This window comes from Oryza glaberrima, chromosome 10 (assembly GCF_000147395.1).
Source record: "Oryza glaberrima chromosome 10, OglaRS2, whole genome shotgun sequence".
Lineage (NCBI taxonomy): Eukaryota > Viridiplantae > Streptophyta > Magnoliopsida > Poales > Poaceae > Oryza > Oryza glaberrima.
Window position 1 is genome coordinate 2,488,067 of NC_068335.1, and position 19,630 is coordinate 2,507,696.

The 19,630-nt window shown below is 38.7% G+C and overlaps 2 protein-coding genes across 3 annotated transcripts; one reads left to right on the forward strand and one right to left on the reverse strand.

Annotated features, from left to right (window-relative positions):
- Nucleotides 1-5,469: 5,469 nt before the first annotated feature.
- LOC127786041 (cysteine-rich receptor-like protein kinase 10) lies at nucleotides 5,470-10,056 on the reverse strand. 2 transcript variants are annotated; one of them, XM_052313366.1, is made up of 8 exons: nucleotides 9,224-10,056; nucleotides 7,818-7,919; nucleotides 7,402-7,583; nucleotides 6,678-6,888; nucleotides 6,334-6,574; nucleotides 6,089-6,239; nucleotides 5,964-5,984; nucleotides 5,706-5,851 (listed from the first exon to the last, which is right to left on the reverse strand). In XM_052313366.1, exons 1-8 carry the CDS (start codon nucleotides 9,993-9,995, stop codon nucleotides 5,813-5,815), a joined length of 1,719 nt encoding a protein of 572 aa, XP_052169326.1. In that variant the 5' UTR covers nucleotides 9,996-10,056; the 3' UTR covers nucleotides 5,706-5,812. The 2 variants fall into 2 exon arrangements, with proteins under 2 accessions (XP_052169325.1, XP_052169326.1); XM_052313365.1 differs by having other exon boundaries at nucleotides 5,470-5,984.
- A 5,156-nt stretch (nucleotides 10,057-15,212) lies between these two features.
- On the forward strand, nucleotides 15,213-18,179 carry LOC127752851 (cysteine-rich receptor-like protein kinase 10). Its single transcript, XM_052278284.1, has 7 exons — nucleotides 15,213-16,062; nucleotides 16,357-16,467; nucleotides 16,565-16,743; nucleotides 16,904-17,114; nucleotides 17,238-17,475; nucleotides 17,560-17,710; nucleotides 17,797-18,179. The coding sequence occupies exons 1-7, from the start codon at nucleotides 15,267-15,269 to the stop codon at nucleotides 18,088-18,090; spliced, it is 1,980 nt and encodes a 659-aa protein (XP_052134244.1). The 5' UTR covers nucleotides 15,213-15,266; the 3' UTR covers nucleotides 18,091-18,179.
- The last annotated feature ends 1,451 nt before the right edge of the window (nucleotides 18,180-19,630 follow it).

Below are 19,630 nucleotides of genomic sequence, written 5' to 3' on the forward strand. Positions count from 1 at the left end.
TGGCTTGGCCGGTCAGACCAGGCGCCAGGCCGGTCAGACCGCCGGCACACCTCCGGTCAGACCGCCTCAGGAGGAGCGGTCAGACCGGCCAGGTTCGTCGGGTTCCGGTACTGTTGATGCTGATCGAGATGGTCCTCCGGAGATTACTACTTCGACAAGTACTGATACAGGACGTGGATCAACTTCAGAAGTTGCTGCTGCCTTGCACATTCAACGACGACATCCGCTGGAACAAATCATTGGTAATATAGGTGAGCGGACTACAAGATCTAAGGTAACGACTCATGATGTTTGTGCAAATTATGCATTTGTTGCTTCTTTTGAACCCAAAGATGTATCACATGCATTAACTGATGAATCATGGATTAATGCCATGCATTAACTGATGAATCATGGATTAATGCCATGCATGAAGAACTTGAAAATTTTGAGAGAAACAAAGTTTGGACTTTAGTTGAACCACCTTCTGGACATAATATTATGGCAAAATTGGTTATGTGGCATTGAAAGTTCACGTTTTTGGTTTTATAGCACCGAAAGATACCGGTTCACTTTAATAGCACCCAAAGTTCACCCCGTTCCCATTTTTAACACTTCCGTCAATTTTTCCATCCGTCTTGATCGCTATTGACCCAGCCACGCACACGATATGACATTTCTACCCCTCATTGACATGCATTCTACTTGTACTTGTGAGGGGTAGAAACATCATATCGTGTGTATGGTAGGATCAAGACGGACGGAAAACGATCGAGAATTGACGGAAGTGTTAAAAATGGGAACATGGTGAACTTTGGGTGCTATTAAAATGAATCGGTATCTTTCGGTGCTATAAAACCAAAAACGTGAACTTTCGATGCTATATAACCAATTTTGCCTAATATTTTTGGAACCAAGTGGGTTTTCAAAAATAAAAAAAATGAGGATGGTTTGATTGTGAGAAATAAAGTTAGACTTGTTGCTCAAGGTTTTACTCAGGTGGAGGGTTTGGATTTTGATGAAACTTTTGCTCCTGTTGCTAGAATTGAGGCAATTAGACTTTTGTTGGCTTTTGCTGCTTCAAAAGGTTTTAAATTGTATCAAATGGATGTGAAAAGTGCTTTTCTAAATGGTTCTATACAGGAGGAAGTTTATGTCAAATAACCACCAGGTTTTGAAAATCCTGATTTTCCCAACCATGTTTTTAAATTGTCTAAAGCTTTGTATGGTTTGAAACAAGCACCGAGAACATGGTATGATAGGCTTAAAGCTTTTTGCTTGCGAAAGGTTTTACAATGGGAAAAGTTGACAAAACGCTTTTTGTTCTTAAGCATGGTGATAATCAACTATTTGTTCAGATTTATGTGGATGATATCATCTTTGGTTGTTCAACTCACGCTTTGGTTGTGGAGTTTGCTGAGACTATGTGCAGGGAATTTGAGATGAGCATGATGGGTGAGTTATCGTACTTTTTGGGATTGCAAATTAAGCAAACACCTCAAGGTACTTTTGTGCATCAAACGAAGTATACGAAGGATCTATTGAGACGGTTCAAGATGGAGAATTGCAAGCCAATTTCAACACCAATTGGTTCTACAGCTGTGTTGGATCCTGATGAAGATGGTGAAGCTGTTGATCAAAAGGAGTATAGAAGTATGATTGGATCTTTGTTGTATCTAACTGCTTCTAGGCCAGACATACAATTTGCTGGATGTTTGTGTGCGCGCTTTCAAGCTTCTCCTCGTGCTTCACATTGTCAACCGGTCAAGCGAATAATGAGGTATTTGAATCATACACTTGAGTTTGGAATTTGGTATTCTACTTCATCTTCTATATGCTTAAGTGGATATTCCGATGCTGATTTTGGTGGTTGTAGAATTGATAGGAAAAATACTAGTGGAACATGTCATTTTCTTGGTACATCATTGATTGTATGGTCTTCTAGGAAACAATCTAGTGTTGCTCAATCAACTGCTGAATCTGAATATGTTGCTGCTGCTAGTTGTTGTTCACAGATTCTTTGGCTTTTATCTACTTTGAAAGATTATGGTCTTACTTTTGAGAAAGTATCTCTCTTTTGTGATAATATTAGTGCTATTAACATTGCTAAGAATCTTTTGTGATAATTTGTTTTTACTTTTTGCGGGATCATGTTGAGAAGGGAGATGTCGAATTGCAGTTTTTGGACACAAAGTTGCAACTTGCTGATATTTTCACTAAACCTTTGGATTCTAATCGTTTTGCTTTTCTTCGTGGTGAATTGGGCATAATTCATCCTTTTGGCATGGTTTGAGGGGGAGTTTGTACCTTATGGTTTTATCAAGCAAAAATATGACAATGAGAAAAATTGAGAAAAGAGAGCTTTGTTTATACATATGGTATTTTCTTGTGCATGCTAGCAATACTTTGAAGGTTTATTTGTCTCTAGCATAGCTTGTATGTATTCTAGTCTTTTCATGAGATTTAGATTTTGCTTTTAAGGGCGATGATGCATGACACTTAAATTCTACTTAAATTAAGCAAATATGCAATGTTGATGCTAGCATATGGTTTGATTTATAAATGCTCTATATATATGCTCTATTGAATTGTTATTCCTCAAATAGCTTTAATTGCTCATTGTGAAAAGAGAATAAAAAATATGAAAAAAATGAATACCGAATCCTTGGAAACAGTCTTGACGACAAGGACGTATTCGATGTGAGCAAAATAATGGGTGCCGAATCCCTGGAAACAGTCTTGACGACAGGGACGTACCCGGAATAAAAGAGAAAAATATGAGCAAAAAGGTTCAAGAAAAGAAAAGGTCAAAAAATTCTCTTTGTTATTTTGTGCTAAAGGTTATTTGAGAAAGAGTGATAAATGCAATAGGTATATGTGTTTAGTGTTTATTCTTCAACCTATGTGCTTGTTAAGTTGTTGCATTATAAATCGTATAAAATTATGAATTTTGATTGTTCATTCAAGCTTAATTGTAAAATCTTTGGTTCATGGTTATACTTAATGCATGCTTGTTATGTTATAGATGGGTTCATCTTCTTTTTATTGCAACACATGACTTGATATGCAATATGTATGCTAAGCTCTTATACATTAATAAACGTAATTCCTATGCTTGATGAAATCATTGTCAAAAGGGGGAGAAGCAAGTAAAATTTTTGGATTTTTTTGGGAGAAGCAAGATGAAAATTTTTGGAGAAACAAATGAGTTGAAGAGAAGAGCATGTTGTTTTTGGTTCATGAGGGAATATCTTTCTTTTCAAAAGTGAGAGAAGTTTTCTTTTAGATTTTCGAGCACGATGTGTACGTTTGTACAAAGTATACTTTTTTTACCACTTTTGTTTTTATTTTTCCAAACACCAAAACATTTTTGATGGGTTTGCCAATGTGTTCATCAAGGGGGAGATTGTAAAATCAAAGGTTTTTTATTATTATTTTGTGATGAACAATTGGCATCGGAGATTATTGGTTTTGATATTTGGAATTTATTCACAAAGTGGTTTTGGAGATGATTGGATTTCATAGGTGAATCTATAGGATACTGCTGTTATTTCATGTGACCGGTCAGACCGGGCCGTGGTTGCCGGTCAGACCGGCGTGTATTGCGCGGTCAGACCGGCGCAGCTCACGGTCTGACCGGCCGACGCTGTGTCGGTTTCGGTTTCGGGTTGTTTGTTTGGATATCCGTGATTATTTCATGATTATGGCTTCTAGATGGATACTATATGTATGTAATACTGTTGTTTGCTACTAATGAGTTAAGTTGGAGATAGCTTGGTCTCGGAAGATGGTTTCTTTGTTTATTTCATGTGTAGGTGACTCGATGCCTCGGGAGAGTATTTGCGGTGATGGACCGGGAGTCGGCTTGGGGATAAGACGACGTCCGTGGTGGTCAGAGATCATGCGGGATACTTAGGCTAGAGTTGATGCACGTGGTTGATGGAGATTCCATATGGCATACGATGGAGTTATTGTGTGCATATGGGATGCGGAGTTGAATTTGGAAGGAGTCCAAATTTGGTATGATTGGTTATGTAAAGTTTGTTTCTTGTACTAGAGGGTTTCCTAAGGTGTTTAGGACTCCTAGTATGAGTTTGGTTCGTGGCTTTAGGCTGCCTACCTCGCGTATAAATAGAGGGAGAGCGTGAGGCTTCCCGGTATCGTTTTTGAGAGCAATTGAGTTGAGTTTTGAGTTAAGGTTTTGAGTTTAGTCGAAATTTTTGTAAGGAGTGCTGTTGGTGCACTTTGTAAACACAGAGAGAATCAATAAAGTCGTCATCTACTTTAAGAGTTCTTCGATTTGTGTTTCACCGGATTTCGGCGGTCTAACCGGCGACACACCGGTGGTCAGACCGGCGGCATCGCAGCGGTCAGACCGGTGGGTGACCTGCGGTCAAACCGGCTTCGGCGATAGGAGGTGGCAACAAGTTTTGGCGGTCGGACCGATCGATCTACACCGGTCAGACCAACGGCTACGCTTCGGTCAGACCGGCTAATCTACTCCGGTCAGACCGATCTCATCGAATTCGAGGGTAACTTTTATTTCCGCTAAAAGTTTTCGATTTTTGGGTAAACCAACCATTCACCCCCCCTCTGGCTGGTTTAGTTACTGTGATTCGATCCTACACCTCTCATGTACCCAATGACATGTGGGGTCATCTAAAGTCACTAATATGTGAGTCGGGAGGTTGAAATTCTGAAGTGCATTATTTTATACTCCCTCCGTCTATTCATAGTACTAAGATGTGTCACATCTAGTATTATGTTGATTTTTATGGGCTGGAGGGAGTACATCGATTGCTGCCGGTCTGTACAATGACTAGTACCCACGACGGCGAACAGTGGCTTGCCACTCTAGTCCCGTGAGGTGGCAGCCATAGTGGCTGGATAGGGATACACATATGCGCCTGCGTTTACTCATCAGAGACAGGCAGCAACTGGGGCAAATGCCAATCTCAGCTGCGTTTCATTTCTTTGGTTAAACCCATTTTTCAAGTTTATAATATAGCTTAAAAAAATATCCGTGCATTACAACGAGTGAAAACTATTTTAATCTTATTATTGTTATACGGTTTAGCTAAGGTAAAATTGATTGTGGGAATTTGTTTGGATATTTTTTTTAGAAAATCAGGAGCTACAATTAGAAGTCCGCATGCGAGTTTTTTAAAGAAATTTCTTACACGACTATTTTTTATTTCTAAAAGCAAACAAATTTAAAATCTGACTTAAACACGGATCTGTATTTTCAAAAGCGAATGAAATTTAAAAACTGACTCAAACACGGATAACATACCAAAATACCGGCACAAACATTTTCAATATTTATAATAGTAGAGATTAATACTTAATTAATCATATTCCTAATCAATTGTCTCGTTTTGTCGTGCAAACCATAAGCTCAGCCTAAAACCCATCACGAACAGAGTCTTGTAACCAATGTTCTTCATTTTTTACTAGGCCATACCCAATATTTTCACTTTGTTTTCAAAATTGGCACCAACGATAGTTATGGTATTGATTTGCTACCCACCAAATAAATACAAAAGCCATTTGTTTGTATACAAAAATCTAGGATCACTCTTTGGGGAGTACATACTCCGACACCTGAAATACCACAGCATTATAATTCTGTTATGATATCTTCAAATACTACGTACATTGGATCAACGAAAGCCACATGACACATGAAGAATAAACTATCTAGCACTTATGGCAGATATGGTCATATCATTAACACTACATGGCTCAGTAAGAACAGATTGCTCTTCATTTGCCACTCTCACATTGAAATATCCCGGGTGCTTAGGTTCAGCCAGGACCATCGTCTTGCTGCTTAGCATTGCAACAACATCTGACATGGTTGGTCGATCAGCTGCATTCTCTTGTACACACAGCAATGCTATGTTAATGCACCTCATGATTTCATTTTCTGCAGGAGGATATTTGGAAACTAATGATTCATCGATGAGTTCAAGCCATCTTACCTCTCCCCATAGTGACCATGCCTGTATGAAATTTCAAGAACAATATAGGTAGGTTAATGTAGGAAAAACACCACTTAGACAGAAAAGACAATTTTAAAATATTGTATATGTGTTTGTAAACTCACAAATCCAAGGAGATTGATAAAGTCTCCACTATGATGGGAACCAGAATTCTTTTTTCCACTGATAATCTCAAGAAATAGAACACCAAAGCTGAATACGTCGGATTTGATAGAGAAGAGGCCCACAGAAGCATACTCAGGAGCCATGTAGCCGCTAAAATGATACATGCAAGTAAAAATTATATATTGTATGTGCAGTCGAATTATAACATAAATTTCATAAGTGGACTAATTTACATGAAACTTACTATGTACCAACCACTCTTCTTGTTGTGTTTCCTTCTGTGTTATTTGAGCTAAATATTCTTGCTAACCCAAAGTCTGAAATTTTAGGGTTCATTTCGCTATCCAAGAGAATGTTACTCGGTTTAAGATCTCGATGTATGACACTCAATCGGGAGTGCTTATGTAGGTAAAGAAGCCCATGTGCTATTCCTTCAATTATTTCTAGACGTTTGTACCAATCCAGCAAAGCTCTTTTATTTTCATCTGCACATCAGTAAAGTATCAGTATGACAGGAAAAAGAACATAACAATTATTTTTTATGAAAATATGTAACCTATACTGAGAAATATAATACAAATTATATACCAAAGATAAATAAGTCTAAGCTTTTGTTTGGCAAGAATTCATAGACCAAAATTTTCTCCTCTCCATGAGAGCAACACCCCAAGAGCCTAACCAAATTCCTGTGCTGTAGTTTGGCTATGAGCTGGACTTCATTTTTGAACTCTATGAAACCTTGTCCTGAATGTGAAGCAAGTCTTTTGACTGCTATCTCCGTTCCATCAGAAAACTGGCCCTGCAAAAAAATAGAAGTCCTTCAGTGATTTTGTGGTGCAAGCAGATTGTTTTATGATGCACAAGGTAGTTGATCCATGATAAGTCCTCAGGAAACCAGTAGCTAATTTGGATGCATATTTGGAGATGAGCGTGGTGTGTTTTAGGTGTCATAAAACTTTAGACCGAAAGTTCAATTCCTGATAATTATCATGAAGCCAAAATTGAACCCGTTTTAAATAATAGTTGCATGTGTATTTTATAGTCGTCTACTGAGGTTAAACTAGATAAGTTTCCCATTACACATAATCACATACTCCTTTGACGCCGTTGATTTTTATGGGCATGTTCGTCCATTAATCTTATACAAAATATATTATGTAATTATCATTTATTTATTGTAATTTGTTTTATCATTACTATTACTTTAAACATGACCTATATTTATACATATTTGTACTAGTTCTTTTAATTAGACAAAAGATCAAATATATGTTCAAAATTAACGGAGGGACTATGTGTTTTGTATTTTTACCTTGTACACGGCGCCAAAGCCACCTTCTCCAAGCTTGTTTTCTTCAGAAAAATTACTTGTAGCCTCCAGTACATGATCAAACTCAAATACTGAAAACTCTGGACTTTTTCCTTCTAGGTCCCAAACTAATTCTTCCTCTCCCTGCAAGTTATCAGTTCTCCTTGCTTGTAATCCCATTATACCTGAATAATCAAGAATATCACTCTTCGATTTTCAGTTATATCTAATGAACACAACACTAGGTACCTTTTATGGTCTGAGACCACCTAATGTTAACTAGCTAGTGTCATTTTCCCTGATTTTAATTAATTAGTAATGTAGAATCTCCTAGTATCTATACCTCACTGTAAAAAACTGACCATGACATTGGTAAGTAATTTAAACAATATGAAATATTTTATAAATTAGTAACCTACCTTTTCTGTGCCTCCTCCACCAGCCGCAGTAAACAATGAAGCAGAAAAATGCCACCACAGGAATTACGACAATGGGAATTACCCAGAGCTTGCTCTTATGCCCTAAAACATGACATAACAATCTTTTTTCTAAACAAAAGTAGATAGAAGCTAATTTGTATACATGGAAAAATATATTAATAGTACACATTGGATATTATTTTGTAAATCATTCATTACTATAGTGCATTGGGACAGGTTCACAACATGCAATATTAAATAATTTGGTGAATTACAAATTTCAGGAAATTCAAAAAAAAATAATTTGAACAGATTTTGCTGAATTTGAAATAACTTTACCTAAAGTCAAACAAATTCGAAATTGTTCAAGGCAATGAACATTTTTCACGTCAAAACTAATAAGAAAGTAATTTAAATCATAGCAGGCGATTTGATCATATACTGTTCCTTTAGATCAAAATTTAAGAATTTACTCGCATGTACCCATTGATATGTGGGGTCATCTAAAGTTACTGGCATGTGGGTTAGGAAATTGAAAATCTGAATTGACATGTGGGTTAGGAGGTTGAAAATCTGAATACATAATAATTTTGGTGAATTCCAAATGTCAGAAAAAAAAGGTTGAATCTGATTTTGCTGAAATTAAATTAATTTTAACTAAACTCAAACAAGTTCAAAACATTTGGTGTGAGGTTTGTCCATATGTCCTTCCTTTAGATCGAACATTAAAGATTTACCCTGTTATACTAGTGACATGTGACGCCATCTAAGGTCACTAACATGTCAGATCAGAAGAGTATACTATATATGATTTAATTTTACGGAATTTGTAATCTCTAAAGCTTGTTTGGTTAATCCCATCCATTGCGTCCGTCGTGGATATAGTTGGCCAAAAGGCCTGAGGCCCGATGGCTAGGCCTATAGCATAGGGTTTTAGCCCGACCCAAGCACAACATGATCCGACCTTTGGGCCGTGTCTGGGCCTCTGCCTTGGCACGATGGGCCCACCCGACATGGCCCGGTCTAACGATCAGGGAGGTAAATAGAGTTATTCTAGTAATATAGGACACGGCCCAAAGAAATGAGGGATGAAAACTAGACTTATTCCAGCCATGAGGAGACTGCCTTAAGAGATTATGGAGGCAAAATAGACTTTTAACACGGTGAGCTTTCATGCCTTTAGGCCGGTCCGGTATAGCCTGAGTCTTATTGAGCCGTGCCAAGACCGATGGTGCAGTAAGTAGGCATGGGCAACTGATCTCAGCCCGAGCCCGGCCGTGCTGCCCATTTTGGACGTCTATAGTCATGGAGAATAGCCGAACAAAGCCCACCCAGAGGATTAATTCCACAGTTGGAGGGAATAACCGAACGAGGTCTAATAATTGAGAATCCAAGAATAGTCTTACTTTTGGGGATGGCCGGAGCCGGCGCGCCGGTGAGATGCAGCATGGGCTTGCTGTCGTAGAACACGTACGCCTCATACCTGAAGTAGCACCGTGTGACATGTATCTGCGCACCCATGCGCACGGCCGTGGTGGAGTTGATCATGCTGGTGAGGCGGCGGAGGCACGCCAGGCAGTCGCCGGCGGACATGTCCGGCGTGCACTGCGCCAGCGAGTACACCAGCGGGAACGTCCTGCCGGTGTCCACGACGCCCGTCGCGAACCGCCCCGCCGCGCCGGCCGCCGTCTCCACCGTCTCCGACAGCAGCTGTTGGATGAGGCCGGCGACGAACAGCACGTTCTCGGCGTCGCCGGTGATGTTGTTGATGTTCCACCTCTCGAAGAGCTCCTCGTCTTCTGTGGCGTCGGAAGGATCGAGAAAGTTCTGGAAGGAGTAGACGCCGGTGCAGTCGCCGTAGTAAGCCCCGGCCGTGTAGTTGGCGACGCACGACTCGTTGATCAGTCTCGCGAACGTGTAGGCGACGGATTCGCCGCAAGCTGTGTCGTTGAGGTCGCCGCGGCAGAGCGCGAGGACGTAGACCACGTCGGGGGCTTGGCCGGCGGCGGCGGTGGCGTAGTGGTGCGGGGAGGAGGAGGTTTTGTTGGGGAGGGTTGCGGACACGAGCTTGAGGTTGTCGCAGAACACGCCGCCACCATCGTCGGCGGCGGCCATGATGACCTCGAACGGCATCGGCATGAGGCCCAGTATGAGCAGGACGCCGACGACGATGTCCATGGCGTCTAAGCTAGCTAACTGCCTGGCAGCCGGCCGGCCAGTCAGCTGCTTCCCCTTTTTATTCCCGATCAGTACCCTCTATTACGGAGTTGCTAGAAATATGGCGCCATATGCTATAGTCTTTTTTTTTTCAGCCACTTACACAGTAGTTACACCTCATTTACACCCCACTTACATATGTAATTAGTATGTAATTTTCGAATTTACATATGTAATTTTAGTACTTACATATGTAATTTTGAGACTTACATTGTAAATACACTAAAATTACATATGTAATTTAGGGACTTACAATGTAAATACATGCCGACTATTTTTTGATGAAAAATATGGCGCCATAAATATAGCTACACCCCTTTGTTATACTACCCCTCCGTTAACGTTTCATATGGGGCCACCTACAAATCGGACGTCCGAATTTTGTAAAAAAAATCAGACGTTGTTTCACCAAGTAGATCGAAATCGTTTCACCAAGCAGATCGAAATTGTTTCAATATTTTAAAAAGCTAAAACACAACCAAATTAAATCACCCCGTGAAACATTTTGCAACAACGTACGAAACAACATTTTCCAAAAAAATCGAGCGTTGTTTCACCCTACATAAAAACAATGTTTCAGCAAATAGCAAAAAGATGTTTCAATTCACTGCAACATTTGATTCATATATAGTGAAACATTACAAGTACAATTGGTGAAACATTGTTGGTGGAACAAAAAATGAAACAGATTCCCTTAACAGAGCGTTTCCATAATATGTGGGTGATTTGTTGCAACGGTGCGTATGGTGGGGCGCGTGGTGGGGACGGCGCGGAGGCACAGGAGCGCGCGTGCATAGGCGTGAGAAGCGGTGGGCACATGATTTTTCTGCAGTTGATCGAGCGCCCGATCGCTGGCATTTCCGGTTTCATATTATAAGTAGATTTGATTTTTTATAAAAAATATAGCAATATTTCTAACACATAATAAATATATTATCAAAATATATTAAATGGTAGTCTTAATGGAACTAAGTTAATATTGCAGATGTTGCTAATTTATCTATAAATTTGTTCAGAACTTAAAAATAATAATTAAAAAAGTTAAAATGAATTTATAATATAAAACGAAGAGAGTATCAATCTATGATTGCGGATCGAGCGATTTTTTTTTTCATATATGTGGCTACAAATATCTCAAGAGAGAAGGTAAAAAAAAATCTTTATGCACACAAAATATAAATATAAGTTTAATTAAATTTGATTGATGTGCCGGGCTGGCCGGTCATCTTCTGCTTATTTTTGTTTCTACTCAGGTTGGCAGACCCAGGAAATTGATCTCATACTTGACTACACACATCTCAAACCAAGGTCTAAAAATCTTGAGCGATTTTACGTCCTTTGATAGGTACGACGAGAGCTATCACAACTTTTGATACCTCAAGTATATATGAAAATTATTTTTTAGTCCCTTGTGCTAGAATTTTTTATACACTTCACTCTTTTATACTCCCTCCGTTTATAAACATTTGACATCGTTGATTTTTGTAAATATGTTTGACCGTTCGTATTATTAAAAAAATTTAAGTAATTCTTAATTCTTTTTCTATCATTTGATTCATTGTTAAATATATTTTTATGTATACATATAGTTTTACATATTTCACAAAAATTTTTAAATAAGATGAACGGTCAAATATGTTTAAAAAAAGTCAACGGCATTAAATATTTAAGAACGGAGGGAGTATTTGTGGACAATAAGACACTTCCTTTCTTCCTGTTATCCTGTCTCTATATATATATCTAAATTAAAGAGGGACCGTTTACTGATTGATAGCAACAAGCTAAATGAAGAATTTGTCAAACTTCAGGACCTATCGAGCTATCCCATATAGTACACATTGTCTTTAAATTCAAGAAGGCGCGTCCATTGAATAATTCAAAGACCATCGAGAGTGATGGTTTACAAGTATTTCATTTTATTAACGGTGAGTTTTTTGCTGGTCTCGTGCCCTTCACGTCAGTCCATAGGATTTCAGGGAAAAGAAAGGAAGTGCATTATTGTCTAATACTCATTTCATCACAAATATAAGAAATTATAGCATTTGAATTTTTTCCATATATAAATACACGCGATTACTTGGTACTACTTCCCTCACTTAACCATATCTCATTTAATTTTCAACTAATCCTAAACTCTATTTTATAGCCTTTTTTGTTTTATCCTTAATGTCTTTAAGAAAATCTTTATATTTGTGGACACAGAGAGAGTATTTAGTCAAGTTAATTGTTAACATTTCATACTAGAAAGCGTGTGTGAAGGCCTAAAATTAATTTAGGAAGTAATGTTGAAAGCAACTAACGTACGATAAATATAAATGAATCGAGAAATTTTTTTATCTCTCAAAATGACAGGTGAAATGAACAAATGGTGATGGATAAGGAAAGGCAGACATGGACAGGGTGCCGGCTGGAGACCGGCACACCCAAAAGTCTTAATTAGTCTTTCTGTTTTTATATTATTAGTGCTTTAACTTTTTTCAAAAATTGACTAAGTTTATAAAAAAATATTGCAATATTCTCAACACAAAATAAATATATTTTTTAAATTTATTAAAATTTAGTTTTAATGAAAGTAAATATTACTAAATTATTTTATAAACTTAGTTAAATTAAGAAAAAAATAAAACGATTTATAATATAGAATGGAGGAAGTAGCATCTAGCTAATTATGTATTAATGGGCTATTATATTAACTAGTCGTTAACTCGAATGTTGCATAAACTATTATTACTATATTATAAATATTAAAATTTTAATATTTTGTTAGACGTGTTGGTTATATAGGTGAGACTAACATAGATCCATACCTTTGTCCTGTACGAGTGTACTCCCTCCGTACTCGTAAAGGAAATCGTTTTGGACAACGATACGGTCTTCAAAACACAACTTTGTCTTCTTGTTTTTATAAAAATATTTATTGAAAAGTGATATATATATACTTTTATGACTTTTCAAGACTATTCATATAATTTTTATATTTTCAAACTTAATAACTTGAGAGTTATATTCTCAAGTTTGACTTAAACATTATCCTAAATGACTTTTTTTACGAGTACGGAGGGAGTACGTCCACGACGATAAGGAAAAACTGCAGGATCAAGATATTTCTCCCCCTTGGCTGATCAGGTAGTAGAAGTACTTGAACAATGGAAAAGAACGGTGGCACTGCTATATAATTCTCGCACACATGGGCAAAAATGTCTCAACGTCACGGGCGGCTAAAACAAATAGCACCTGCAAAAATAGTTAAGGTTGTCTCAGGTCATAGACTAACTGCGAAAACCTTTTTTTTTTTATCTCTAACAAATCCACTGCGAAAATAATTATTCCCTACGACATTAGCATGTAAAAACTGAATTTCACATGTGGTTATACGTAAAAAAATCACCGTTAAAAATAAGAGCACCACTAAATAGGAGTGGGTAGAATAAGACCGAACAGAAAAGATATTCGATAAGTAGTTCAGTCTCGACCAGCGAAAGACCGAAATTAATTCAGTCATGGGTCTTAGTTAACCGAATTGTAGTTGAATGTTTGTTCATTTGATATCATTTAGGGGTTCAAATATTTTTTCCAATCTCAGATATATTTTTGAATTTGTTTTTCTTATATTTGCAAAAGACTTCAGATGGAGATATGTTCTATAATCTTCGATGGAGCTAGTGGAGAGTCTTTGTTGACCGGTTGAGATGGTGGGCGAACAGCCACACGCGCGCGCGCGCCAGGCCAGGCCGTGGCGTGGCGAGGTAGATGGCGGCTGCTTCTCTCTCTTTTTGTAACGGACGGTATTAAACATGGTGATTGATTAACGTTACTCTCGCGCTCGCATATACTCCGCCATAGGAACGAAGAGAAGTACGGAAGGTTCTTCAGTTCTACCCGACTCTTGCACTTCGTTTCTTCCTCCTGTTCCTCCCTCTGTTCTTGCGCTGCAAGATCCTTCTCCGGTTTCGTTCACCTACGCGCACAGGTGTACGGGACGAGCGGAGCCTCCGGAATCCTATCCGCTTGAGTGCCTGCACGGGTAGGTGGGCAATAAGGTTTTTGGGGAGCGTCTCAACGTGACTGCTCTAGCTTCCTCTGCATTGTCTTGATGGGAAAAAAAGTTTATTTATCATCTTTGATGAAAAAATTAGACACATACTCCTAATAGCATTACACATATTTGTAAAGTCTCATATTCAAATTCAATATATTTTAGCCGTAACAAAAACAAAAGAAAAATCTAATAGTTTTTGGGTAAAAATCTGTTAGAATTTTGTCTTTTTTGTTGTGGCTAAAATATAATGAATTTGAAGAAAAGATTTCACACGTTGGTGTAATACTATTGGAAGTATGTATCTAATTTTTTTCTAGAATTTTCTGTGGCATTTGCTAGTTGGTGTGCACGGAAAGCTTATGTGTATAGAATATGTTGCCCTCAATGAGATATACAACTTTGTAGTTGAATGTTTATTCATTATTTGATATCTTTTAGGGGTTCAAATATTTTTTTTCCAATCTAAGATCTATTTTTGAATTTGTTCTTTTTATATGTATTTGCAAAAGTCTTCAGACGGAGGTATGTTCTAAAAAAAATTTGTAACCTTCGATAAGATCTACAACCTAATAGTTGAAAGGTCGTTCATTTGAGATCATTTAGGGGGGGGGGGGGGGGGGTGTTTCTAAATATGCGTTAAATTTGTTGGTCTATATTTTTGCCTCTAGAAAGTCCAAACTTAAGAAAAATGGAAAAAAAACATATTAAACATGATTGAGGTAAACCAAAGTTCTATGAGATTTCTTATAGTATTTCCTATAATATGGCAATTTTAATACTTTCATAGAATAGTAATTTTTGTATGGTCACTTACTAATATCAACTTATATGGAGACTAGTAAGATATATATAAGTAAACAATCATACTGAAAATGGTTGTTTTAAGTAAATATGAACCAGTCATATTAAAGAGAATATTGTAAGGATCGTGGAGAAACTTTGGTTCACCTTAATCGGACTTGAAATGAATTTTCTATAAATTTTTAAAGTATTGTTTGGTTCACCTTAATCATTTTTACCAGTGGATCTTAGACTTTTGAATTGAGGGACTTAATCATTTTCACCCGCGGATCTTAGACTGGGAGTATTGTTTCATTACCATTTTATTTATTTCTTTTTTGAAAAAAAAATCTCTACAAGTTGATTCCGGATAAAACACCAAGCATGCAACTACAGGTAAACCGTCGTTCGCCATGGTCGGCGTCCTGCTCCTCCTTAGCATCATGCCGCTCGCCGCCGGCGAACTACTGGCGCAGCTCTGCGGCAACGGCGGCAACTACACGGCCAACGGCACCTACCAGTCCAACCTCGCGCGCCTCGCCACCGCCCTCCCGAGCAACGCCTCCTCCTCCCCGGACCACTTCGCCACGGCCACCGCCGGCCAGGCCCCCGACGCGGCGTACGCGCTCGCGCTCTGCCGCGGCGACGTCGCCAACGCCACCGCCTGCGGCGACTGCGTCGCGGCCTCGTTCCAGGACGCGCGGCGGACGTGCCCGAGCGACAAGTCGGCGACCATCTACTACGACGACTGCCTCCTCCGCTTCGCCGGCGACGACTTCCTCGCCGCGCCCAACATCACGGAGAACGCCACGCTCTTCCAGGCATGGAACCAGCAGAACATCACCGGCGACGCCGCCGTCGCCGCCGCCAACGTCCGCGAGCTGCTGACGGTGACGGCCCGGACGGCGGCGGCGGCGGCGAGGCGGTTCGCCACCGGCTTCATGGACGGCAGCAGCGAGTCGAAGCAGACGCTCTACTCGCTGGCGCAGTGCACGCCGGACTTGGCCGCCGGCGACTGCCTGGCTTGCCTCCAGCGCCTCATCGCCATGGTGAACTCCACCACCTCCGTGCGCTTGGGAGGACGCGTCCTCTTGCTCCGGTGCAATCTCAGGTTCGAGGCCTTTGTCTTCTACGCCGGCGAGCCCACGCGGCGTGTCAGCCCGCCGGGCTCAACTCCGGCGCCGGATTCCATCGCTCCGACCAAAAACAGTGCGTAAAAACTCCCCCTCTTTTTCAGTATCTGAAAATTCTGCTTTTTTTTCCTCTGTAAATATATGATTTTCACTCTGAACACTTATGCTATGTTTACCAGCCAAAATTTGAATTTTCAACCGTAAATTTAGAGTTGATTTTAGAGTTTTTTTTTATCGAAGTTTATTTTTCAGCCTTTGTTTTTAGATTGCTAAGAACACGTATATACATTTTTTATTCACAAATTATTTTTTATTTGCAAATATGCCGTTAATTGACATGTTAAATTTGATCGTGGGTTCTTTAATTTAGGAAAGAAGAGCAAATCATGGGTAATTGCTGCTATTGCAGCTCCTGTAGCGGCAGTAGTTCTCTGCTTGATCGTCTGTTACTACTGTCGTTGGTCAAGAAGGTTCAGAAAAGGTGTGTTTATTGCCGCTGAAATGTTCATCTCAAATTGTTATGTTCGTTATATTGTTAACTAAGAGTAATGAATCTGCACTAATTCTCAATTATCCAGATAGAGTGAGATTGCGAGAAAAGCGTAGTCGCAGGTTCCGAGGAGATGAACTAATTTGCGAAATGGAGGGAGAGATTTCAGAGTTTTCGGTTTTCGAGTTTCGTGAGGTTATCAAGGCTACAGATAACTTTTCTGAAGAAAACAAACTTGGAGAAGGTGGATTTGGCCCTGTATATAAGGTAAATAAGACACATGTGGAGTATAATCTTTCATTGTCTGATTAATAATACAAAAGAATGATATGCAAATTCTCATTATATAGATTCGTATAAAAAAAACTGCATACTACCATAGATCCCATGATAATCACAATGAAAAATTTCTGAATATTTGTTTCAGGGCCTGTTTTCTGAGGGATTGGAGATAGCAGTTAAGAGACTTGCTTCACATTCAGGACAAGGTTTCCTAGCGTTCAAAAATGAAGTCCAACTAATTGCCAAACTCCAGCACAGGAATTTAGTTAGGCTCTTGGGATGCTGCTCTCAAGGAGAGGAGAAAATATTGGTCTATGAATACTTGCCAAACAAAAGTTTGGACTTCTATATTTTCGGTATATATCTAGATTCCTGAACTTAGGTTTATTTATTGAGGAAAATTTGGAAAATTTTCCCATCAGTATTTTGTTGAGGTGTCTATCTCCTTTTCCTGTTGTTTTCTTATAATTTTTGTGCAGATGAAAGGAAAAAAGATTTACTAGATTGGAACAAACGTCTAGTGATAATCGAAGGAATAGCACAAGGACTGCTTTATCTACATAAGCACTCCCGATTGCGTGTGATTCATCGAGACCTTAAGCCAAGTAACATTCTCTTGGACAGCGAAATGAACCCCAAAATTTCAGATTTCGGGCTAGCAAAAATATTTGGCTCAAATAGCAATGAAGGAACTACAAGAAGAGTGGTTGGGACCTAGTAAGTATCATAGAAATTTGAACATATTTTTCATTATAATTCAAGCATGAACAAAATTTGACAAATATTGTATATCATTTTTAGTGGTTACATGGCTCCAGAGTATTCTTCCGAGGGCCTCTTCTCTCCAAAATCTGATGTATTCAGCTTTGGCGTTATAATTCTCGAGATCATTAGCGGAAAAAGAAATGCCAGTTTAGATCAATGTGAAGACTTCATCAATCTCCTTGGATATGTGAGTTCTTGGACACATGTAAAGTGTGTAGATTGTTTTGTTTATTTGGTATCTTACCTATACTGTCTGTTGAAATATTGAAATAGGCATGGAAGTTGTGGTCAGAGGAAAGATGGCTTGAACTTCTTGATGCATCATTGGTTACAAATTGGCAGTCATCGTGTATGTTGAGGTGCATTAACATTGCGTTGTTGTGTGTACAAGAGAATGCAGTTGATCGACCGACCATGTCAAATGTTGTTGCAATGCTAAGTAGTGAGAGTATGGTCATTGATGAGCCTAAGCATCCAGCTTATTTCCATGTAAGGGTGACAAAAAATGATGAATCATCCACTGTAGGAACATGTAGTACTATCAATGATGTGACCATTAATTACTGATCCAAGTGCAAGATAACTTTTGATTTCATTATGTTAAGATGAGCTGCATGTTCTACTGTGTAATGAACCATTCCTCTCAATCAAATGGAGTTAAATTTCATAAAAAAATACATATAATTAATGTTTTATTATACTAGCTGAATACATGTGCATTGATGCAGATAAACGAAAATATATTATAATAATATCTATATATTTCATGCAATGTGTTACCTATTATTTTTGTATAGGGAATATTCCCCTTAATTTGATTTTATATGTGACTATGCGTGATCATTTTTTAAAGCTAGATCACTCCGGTCACCAATATATTAAAGGAGTATAATATGGTCCGATCAAGCATGTGGTCTGTATAAAAGAAGGAAAATATTTAGCAAGGACGTTTTCTCTACTGCACTACTCCCTTTAATTTTTAACATCTCACGTTGTTGATTTTTTTCTTATACGCGCTTCACTATTTATTTTATTAAAAAATCATATAATCATTATTTGTTTTTTATTTGATTTATCACTAAAGTTTCGTTAAGCGTGACTTATATTTTTCTATGTTTGCATAAAAATTTTGAATAAAATGAATGGTCAAAATATATATTCAAAAGTTAACGGCACCATATATTAAAAAACCAGAGACAGAAATCCACACACTCGCAACATTTACATTTACATCTGTATTGATGGAAAAAAGGTTTATTTCTCATCTTTAACTCTTCGACATATGTTACAAGTGAGGAGCACAGGCTATATAGAGATGGAAATAGAATAAAAGGTGGACCTATATCCACATAATAAACCTGACTAAAGAATGGCTATTTTTAGATAACCAACTATGATCCCCTATGTTAATACACATCATAGATAATTTGGTTCTATGGTGTCAGATAACCCAGCTACCTATTTTGGCCAAGAAGGATGAAAAAAAAGGAAATTAATAAATTTTAGTGTTAATTTAATCCATACCATTACAAAATTGCTCTGGCCAAAATATTTCAGTCACATTTCCTTCGGGGACAGTGACTGGAGAAGATTCAGCGGCAGCCTGAGGAAATGTGGTTGGAGAGGATACAATGGTGGCCGAAGGAGGCAAAGCGTGACGGGATCCACTAGCAGGCCCCTTTTCTGCCCATCTCCAACGCCCTAGCAACCACCATCGCTTTTCCTCGCCACCACAAAGCTACGTCGTCTCCCTAAGCCGCACTACCATCACCCTTGGCTGCTTGAGCTCAGGAATCGTTGCCTTGCAAGATGCCCCCTCAATTACTGGTGATTGACACACCGCTACTCTTCTCCTCCACATCCATTGTCTTCCCCAACCCTGGTGTCGTATTCCATCAACGTCGAAGCTAGATTGAATGAGTGATGGCATCCACGTCGAAGCTAAAGAAGAAATAACAGAGGAGAGATGGAAGTTGACATAAATATTAATGTTATTGGTATGGCTTAAATTTAGAGAAGTTTAATAGTACATATTCTATGTCAACTTTAGTAATACCATTTCTCGAATACGGTAATTTTTTAGATAAAAGGTCACGAGCCACGAGGA